Source organism: Rutidosis leptorrhynchoides, chromosome 8 (assembly GCF_046630445.1).
Source record: "Rutidosis leptorrhynchoides isolate AG116_Rl617_1_P2 chromosome 8, CSIRO_AGI_Rlap_v1, whole genome shotgun sequence".
Classification (NCBI taxonomy): domain Eukaryota; kingdom Viridiplantae; phylum Streptophyta; class Magnoliopsida; order Asterales; family Asteraceae; genus Rutidosis; species Rutidosis leptorrhynchoides.
This window is the reverse complement of record NC_092340.1, coordinates 146772289-146781778: the sequence shown is the minus strand read 5'-3', so window position 1 is coordinate 146781778 and position 9490 is coordinate 146772289. Positions and strand designations below refer to the sequence as shown.

The 9490-nt window shown below is 35.2% G+C and overlaps 1 protein-coding gene across 1 annotated transcript; it reads left to right on the top strand.

Moving 5' to 3' along the window:
* The first annotated feature begins 8438 nt into the window (after positions 1–8438).
* LOC139863874 (uncharacterized mitochondrial protein AtMg00810-like) lies at positions 8439–9219 on the top strand. The gene is made up of 2 exons (XM_071852475.1): positions 8439–8754; positions 9188–9219. The coding sequence occupies exons 1-2, from the start codon at positions 8439–8441 to the stop codon at positions 9217–9219; spliced, it is 348 nt and encodes a 115-aa protein (XP_071708576.1).
* The last annotated feature ends 271 nt before the right edge of the window (positions 9220–9490 follow it).

Genomic DNA, 9490 nt, shown 5'->3' with positions numbered 1-9490 from the left:
GAAGTATCTTACCTTGTTAACATGCAGATCTATCTTTTTACTGCATATAACTATCGGCATGAGCACTATCGGGTTGTATGCAATAGAAGGATAGATTTGCGTGTTAACAAGGTAAAAAATTTCAATTTTGAACCCAAAAAATAGTTACTTTGTAAAATTATCCCTAGTCAATTCAATTAATATGTTTTCGTATCTTATAATTTACAGGCCATACTCATACAACAAAATATTGTAAACCATGAAATAACTTCACGGGTTTAGTTGCAGGTTGGTTCTTATACAAATTATTTACACCTACATATTATCTAATTAATATGAAGTTTGTTTATAATTTGAATTTGGGTTAATGTGGAGATGTATCTACGGATAACAGAAGGGATTATGAAAGATATATATATTTTTTGGTAAATGATTACCCCAGTAAATTTTATTAAAGTATAAAAGAATGGAGCATTACAAAACAGGAACAACAGGAAAGCCATGAAGGCACTAAACGACCAACCACAAGCAAATTACAACTCATAGTAGAGCCCCAAGACACAAAAAGAAACTAATGAATCTACCACGCCGCTTTCATCCTTTCCACATGTGCCGAATTCTTAAATTTTATTGACAACAATTTTAGTCGAGTAGTACTAAAAATATCATTAAACAACTTCACTTACGTACGGTGAGACTTTTTAAAAATCATGTTGTTTCGTTCCTGCCAAATGAAATACATTGAAGCTCCGAAAACAAGTTTAGCCACCAAGAGGTGTTTCTAGCAGCCGAACTAGACACAGCTGCACATAAGCCGAATAGTGCATATATATATATATATATATATATATATATAATAAATATTTTCTTTTAAAATTATTATTATTTTTGTCTAGAAAATTAATATTCTTTAAAAATAATATCATTCTTAATGAAGAATATTACTAATTTTTACCTAGTAATTTAATGTTTTTTCAAAAAGTTATATTTTTACCGAAGATTACTACTAATTTAAAAGTATATTAATCATAATGTATGATATTCATACAAATCAGAGAGATATAAATACACAAAAAGACATACTTTCAATATACATATAGCAATACGTTCAAGTCTCTCCATTTTTCGCATATATATATATATATATATATATATATATATATATATATATATATATATATATATATATATATATATATATATATATATATATATATATATAACTTTTCGATGAACGTGAACTATTTTTGCCCAAATATTAATATATTTTTCAAGGAATAATATTTTTAAGCAACTTTAGGTGTTGCAACGGAGATAAGTAAAATCACTTTGTTTTTTGCTTTTTATAAATGTTTTTAGATTCATAAATCTGCAAATGTTATCCTAATCTATATTTTTATAAGCTAAAAACATTCGAAATTGTTCAAAAATTGGTGATGAATGACAAATTTATCATTCATTAAAAAGAGTAATTGTCACAAGTTATCTAGCTTTGTTAGTACATAATTTGTAATCCCCTAGTTCCATGAACGTTAATGTATTATTCGATCATGTAGTAACCTGTAATATTGTTAAACGTTGATTGTCGATTGCTACTTTATATATATGTAAACGTTTAAATGTAATATGTAATGTTACTCGACAGTCGGCCGACTGACATAGTCAGTCGATCGACTGTCAACCACAGTTGACCGACATAAGATCTGGGATATTTAAGCCAAGTTAATCTCCACTAATTTGGTTAATCACTTAATTAATTTTACACACACAAACAGTTCCAGGTCCGGTCTCTCTCAAACCTTCATGTCCAAATACCACAGAATGTCAGTCTAGGCTTCGTGTTTATCAAGATCTAATCTTGGTTTGACTCGTACGAACCCGAAAACCCATAGATATTCGTTTAAGCTCATTCTAGTGTTATTCCGCCTCTAGATCGTGTTAGGTTGATTCTAAGGTCCCTTTTCAGCGTCTACAAAGTGGTATCAGAGCCATGGCTTGCTGAATCAATTGTTTTAAACGAGTTCTTGTTATATTTTTGGGTCAAAAATTTGGTTTTGGATTGAATTTTGCATACTTTTACGTTAAACTTTTGGTTTTAATTGCTTTAGAGTGTTTACAGAAGTCATTCTAAGTTGTTTAAGGTGTGGGTCAGTGTTTTTAGTTCGAAAATTGAGCTTGAAATCGTTTAGAAATCAAAAAACCTGATTTTTGGATTCTAGACCTGACAGAAACGACCGTCGACCGACTTACGTGTCAATCGACCGAGTTATGATACAAATCGACCGATTGTAATTTATTTCGATCGATTGTAATTAGTTCGACCGATTTTCCTAAACCGACCGATTGTCCTAAACCGACCGAGTTAAACTCTAAACCGACCGACGGAAATTCTAAATCGACCGATTGAATGAACATCGACCGATTGAGAAAAGTAATACCAATTGACTTAATATAAACAGAACTTCGACCGATTAACCTTTGACAGTCGACCGACTGTAATTGTTCATCGATCGACTGTCATTCAATCGACCAACGTTGGATCAGATTAAACCTTAATTAATTTTAACGATGTCTGATCAGGCAATGGCAATTACTTCCGGCGTTCAAAATATTTTACTATCTGATAGTGAATCAGGCAGTGCCAATCGTGCTCCTAGACTTGATAATACAAATGATTACATTGGATGGAGGTCTAGGTTTATGAATTACATTAGAGGCCTTGATCCTAGAATGTGGGATTTGATACAACATGAATATAAAGAGCCTTTAGGTACTAGTAAAAATTATGAAGATTATAGCGTGACCGAAAAAGAAACATATGCCTTAGAATGTAGATGTTATGCTCAATTGACTCAGGGTTTAGATGGTGATATTTATCATCAATATCAGATGCACTTAACATCATATTCTCTTTGGAATGCTATAAGGATAGGTGTAGAAGGAAATAAGGCGTATCGTGAAAAGAAAGCTAAAGTAATCAAAAGTGAATGGAAAAGGTTTGCTGCTCTAAGTCATGAAACTTTAGAGGAGACAATCATTCGTTATCGTCATCTTGTCTCTGAATTGGGTAACTTAGGTGTAGAAGTTACAGAACAGAAAGCTATCAAACAATTAAAAGATGGTTTACCACACAAGTGGGATGTGTTTATTGAACAGGTAGAAGACAGAGCTTTGTCTGCTGGTGAATCACTTACCCTAGATAAATTCACATCAAAGTTGATGGTAAAGGACTTGGATATGGAAACCAAGAAGAAATGCCTTGAGGGTCAGCAGAGTCCTATAATCTACAAAGCTGGTGCTTCTGGATTGAGTAATGTTCATGCTCCCTTGCAAACAGCTTTTGTTTCTAGTGATAGTGCTGTAAAAAGATCACAACCTGCTCAAAATGTGACGTTTCAAACCCAAGTAATTAAGCCTATTAGTACAGGTCAGTCCACTATTAGACAGGAACCAAAAACTGTAGTTCTCAACACTGAGAATCTAAGAACTAGGCCCCTTGCAGTTGTAGAGGAAGATATGGCTTTAGTTGCTTTGGTAGTTAATTCTTATAATGAAATGGTTGGTGGTCAAATTGGTAATGCTCATTTAGAAGCAGAAGATTATGAGCAGATTGACGAGGATGAACTTGAAAAGATAGATATCCTCTGGGCTATGGGTAGTGTGATTAGAAGAGTGAAGAAGTTTCTGAAAAGGTCAGGTCAACAGAGCTTAGGTGTTACTAGAGATACTAAGTTAGGTTTTGATATGTCAAAAGTGAGATGTTTTAATTGCAATGAGTTAGGACACTTCTTAAGAACATGTACCAAGCCACAGAAAACTGGTTTTCACAATCCATTTCACAATCAGCATAATAAGACAAAAGTTAATGTGCCAGTTAAAGCAACGAGCAGTGATACTGCCAGAAATGATAAAGCAAAAGGCTTAATTGCATCATATTCAGACGAAGGTTGTGATTGGACAGTATTTGCTGATGATGAAAATCATGCTAATGTTGTTAGAATGCCTAAGACCGAAGAAGAAACTGAAAGTGAGAAACAAGAGAGAGAGAAAGCTGGTTGTGTTGGTACTGCGAATGAACGCATGTGTTACGTCTGCAAGATGGAAGCAAGAATTGAGCGAACTTATGCAATGATCAGATATGTTAGAAGAGGTGTTCTTAACAAGAGAGTGTATGAGAAGTTCAAATACGCAATGCACAATGACGGCGATGTATGGACTGATTACAGTAGTTCGTCTTCATCCGATGGCGAAACTATTGTGAAAGATGATGTCAAGACTTCAGTTGAGTTGAGCAATTCTGACTGTTCCAGTTCTAGTTCAGAATCTAAACCTGAATCAGAGACTGAAGAAAAGGAATATGCATTCATGGCAAACACATCAAATGACTCTAAGGTACAAACTCAACTTCCTTTGGTATGTAACGATTGTGCTGATCATAAGTTAGAAATTGCTAAACTTGAATGCATAGTTTCTAAACTGAATGATATCCCCTTAGGATGTATTTATTGTCCTGAAGTAAAACAGGAACTTAGGATTGTTAAAGCAGCTTATCTTGAGGTAAAAGACCTATATGAGACTAATTTAACTCAGTTTAACAATAAAAAGGAATTCAGGGAGACAATCAAAACTCTAGAAAATCAAGTTCATGATTTAAGAGCTACAATTTCAGGTGACCAAAAGGCCATAATGATGTACTTAAATCAACTTGAATGTGCTAAGAGAGAAAAGGAAGAGTTTAAGATTAAGTATGAGTCAGAAAAGGCTAGAAATAACACTTGGCAGTGAATGTCATATGTCATTGACTATACTGTCTACAACAAGAATGATGGTAAAAAGGGTTTAGGTTATAAAGAGTGTCCTCCTCCTCTTAAGAATGAGTACATTAATAAATCTTATGATTCTTGCCTTAGTGAAATCCTAAGTGTTCAGTCTGTAGAGAATGAAAAATCAGACAGTACTAAGCCTGTTGTTGAAGGCTTAGTGGAGGACAGTAAATCTGACTCAGAGAATGAAAAAGTTTCTGAGATTGTAACACCAAAATCCAAACCTATCAATATCCTGAAAAATTCATTGAATGCTATTAAGGCTAGTGAAAGCAGAGGACCTACACCTAGAAAACAAGTAAACTCTAGAAACTCTAATGGAAAGAAAACATTTCAGACACTTGTTAAGTATCTGCAGGGACTCAACCTAGATAAAGAATATGTTCTTACACAAGCACCTGAAGAACTATTTAATAAGAGGAGCCCTAATACTAACAATGTACCTAAATATGTGCACCCTAACCGTCGACCGGGCTTGAAACATCAAGTTGAGAAGCCTATGTCACCCAAGCAACAATCTTTACCCAATAAGAATCTGAGTTCAAAAGCACCTACTCAAGGAACTCAAAACTGTAATAAATGTGGGAAAAAGGGTCATTGTGCTGTTAACTGTCAACAGGGTTGGAAAACACCAAATAGAAAATCTGACACTGATACAAAAACTAAACACTATGCTTCTAGTACCAGTTCCAAAGGTACTTCAAGTAATAGTTCAAAAAGTTTTTATAGACCAAAGTCAAATTCTGTTGCTAATTCATCCCCAAGGGTACAGTCAAAGGTGAACACAAATTTTCAAACGAATGACTATTATAAGAAATCTGTTGGTAAATGTACCGTTTGGAAACCTAAAACTGAGACAAAGGTTGTTGACAAGTCCAAAGATCCATCATGATCAAAGGGTCAATGGATGGATGTGCAAGTTATTGGTGTCGATGGGAAACCCATTGCCATTCGGGCATGGGTGTCTATCTCAAACTAACTTATTTTCTTGTTGTGCAGGTCGCCTATGATCCGAGTAGAAATACCTGGATTGTTGATAGTGGGGCGTCCCGACACATAACATGAAACATGTCCTTACTTTCTAACGTCAAGTCAGTAAATGGAGGATCTGTTTCTTTTGCAGGAGATGAAGGAGGTTTTATTACAGCTCAGGGTGTGATTTCTAATGCTAATGTTAATTTTGATAAAGTGAATTTTGTGAAGCAGATGTCAAATAATCTGCTGTCAGTTTCTCAAGTAGCAGAAAAAAGCATAAGGTTGCTTTTAATGATCAAAGATGCTACATTTTGAAGAAAGAGTACGTAATACCGGAAGATATGATTCTTATGACAGCTCCCAGAAATAAAGATTTGTATATTTTGGATATGTCCACAGCCCATGTTAAAGTTGCAACAGGTCATCAAGCTTTCATATCCAAAGCTACAGAACAAGAGTCAATTTCATGGCACAAGCGTATGGGTTATCTGAGCTTGAGAAAGATGAACAATCTTGTTCATAATAATCTGGTTGAGGGAGTAAATGTTAAGAGTTTTCAAATTCCTGAAGGATGTCTTCCGTGTAAGAAAGGCAAACAGACTAAAAAGTCACATGCAACAAAGAAACATCATTCAATTGTTGTTCCTCTAGAGTTGTTACATATGGATCTTTTTGGTCCGATTAATCGAACAAGCATCTTTGGAGATTCATATTGTTTGGTAGTGACTGATGAATACTCACGATACTCTTGGGTAGTGATGTTAAAGAAGAAGTCTGACACGTTTGAAAAGATAAAGTTATTGATTTTGAAGCTGGAATATCTGTACAAGTTAAAGGTTAGGAAGACTCGAACAGATAATGGTACTGAATTCAAGAATCAGCAGATGGAAAGTTTCTGCAACGAGAAAGGCATTCAACAATAGTTCAGTCCAGCTTATACTCCGCAATCAAATGGTTTTGCTGAAAGACATAACAGAACGTTAATTGAAACTGCGCGAACAATGTTAGCCGACTCAAGTTTACCGGTTAACTTCTGGAGTGAAGCTGTTGCTACAGCATGTTATACAATGAACCGATTGTTAGTAGTCAAGAGGCATGGAAAGACTTGCTATGAATTTCTACATAAAAGGAAGCCTAACATTAAACATTTCGAACCCTTTGGTGCACCGTGTTCAATCATGATACGAGATACTGGAGGAAAATTTAATCCTAAGGCTGTTCCTGGTATATTTCTTGGTTATGGGAATCCAAACAAAAGAGTTTTCAACACTGTATCTAAACGTGTTGAAGAACATTTCGAAGTAGATGTTCAAAGAAATGCTGCTATTCCTGCTGGGAAAGGTTTTTCATGGCAGTTTGATTATGAAGATTTGTTTGATTCTTTTGGTCTTCCGTCTATTGCTACTGATGATGAAGTTATTGCAAAATTGATGAATGAAATGCATACGTCTCCATCACAAATGGTTCCGCAATTACAAACGGCACCACAACCACATAGTGCCGCAACAACAAATTGTTCAAGATGATGAAGAATCCGGTGATTATCAAGATGATCCATCTTATGATGGATCTGATTTTGAAGAGGAGTCACAACCTATAGATAGTGGTGAAAGTGTTCATAATCTGCCACAAATTGTAGAAGTTCAGGAAGAACAACCAGAACCTGAAGGTGTTCGTAGATCATCACGAACAGTTGTACTACCTCGACACTTAGATGATTTTATTGTTGATTCGAAAGGAGTTTCTGGAGCACCATCAAATGATGCCTCAACGTCTGAAAATCAGAAAGCTTCAAGTGAAAATGTTATGCAAGCTTTCTATTCTTCGCTAAATAGGTCAGGCAAACTCTTTTTACATGCATATTCATGCTTTATGTGTCAAATTGAGCCAGACTCTGTTGTGGAAGCTCTACTATATGATGATTGGGTAAATGCTATGCAAGAAGAGCTTTTGCAATTCAAGCATTTAGGAGTATGGAAACTGGTGAATCCGCCTCATGGTTGCAAACCTTATGGGCTTCGATGGGTATGGAAGAATAAAAAAGATGAGCAAGGTATTGTAATCCGAAATAAAGCTAGACTGGTTGTGAAGGGATATCAACAGATCCCTGATATAGATTATGATGAAGTATTTGCACCAGTTGCTAGACTTGAGGCAATTCGAATATTTTTGGCATTCACATCATTTAAAGGCTTCAAGGTCTATCAAATGGATGTCAAAAGCGTTTTTTTATACGGGACTCTCAATGAGACAGCGTTTGTTAAGTAACCACCTGGTTTTACAGATCCACACTCTCTAGAAAAGGTATATCGTCTAGAAAAAGCACTGTATAGGCTTCATCAAGCTCCAAGAGTGTGGTATGGTACATTGTCCAACTATATGATTGATAATGGTTTCAGAAGAGGTGTCATCGATCAGACACTTTTCATCAAAGAAAAGGGCAAGCATATTATGCTAGTACAGGTGTACGTGGATGATATTATCTTTGGATCTATAGATAAGACGATGGTGGATGATTTTGAGGAGGTAATGCAGAAACGGTTCAAGATGAGTTCAATGGGAACTATCAAATTCTTCCTTGGTATTCAGGTTGTACAAACAAATCGGGGTATCTTTTTACATCAGACGAAATATGTATCAGATATTCTGAAAAGATTCAAAATGGAAGATGAACGTCCTGCAAGGACTCCGCTATCGGTAAATCACGGGATTACACCGGATAAGGAAGGTGCTAAGGTTGATCAAACCTTATATAGGGCCATCATTGGTTCTTTGATGTATCTGACAGCGTCTCGCCCTGATATCATGTTCGCAGTTTGTTTATGTGCTCGCTATCAAGCAAATCCGAATGTACATAATTTGTTTGTGGTGAAAAAGATAATGCGTTATTTAAAGCAAACTCCTAATTTGGGCCTATGGTATCCTTGTGATAATGATTTTGAACTGACGGCTTATAGTGATTCCGACTATGGTGGATGCAAGAAAGATTTTAAGTCAACATCAGGAGGTTGTCAATTCCTTGGAAATAGACTAGTTACATGGCAGTGCAAGAAGCAGACAGCAGTAGCCTTGTCCACTTGTGAAGCTGAATACATTGCTGCAGCAAGCTGTGCATCTCAGGTTGTGTGGATACAACAGCAACTTCGTGACTATGGTTTGAATATTTTTTAACACTCCTATTTTTGTTGATAATACTGCTGCCATAGCTGTTACGAAAAATCCTGTGAATCACTCTAAGACCAAACACATAGGAATTAAATACCATTTTATTCGAGACTGTTATGAGAAAAGACTAATTGATGTTGTCCAAATTGGCACAACTACGCAAAGGGCTAATCTTTTCACAAAAGCTTTTGATAAACCACGTTTTGATTTCTTGTTAACTGAGTTAAGTGTCAAAATATTGTCAGATGTCGTTCCTGACGAAGAGACCAAAGAGTAACCTAATTTTATGTGTTCTGCATGTATAGATGTATATACTGTGTGATTATATTTTTCTGATTGTTTTTGTGTGTTTAAAATCCAAAAAGCCAAAAAGATTTTAGGTTTTTAGTATTTTAGGGGGAGTAATGATTTAATGATACAACATCAGAAATTCAGAAAATTAAAAATTAGAAAGGTTTAAATGTGTTTCTAAATTAAAAAATGAGTTTGATCTAAATGTAAAAAAAATGAGATACGGACTTAATCATAGAATGAGATGATCATAATCA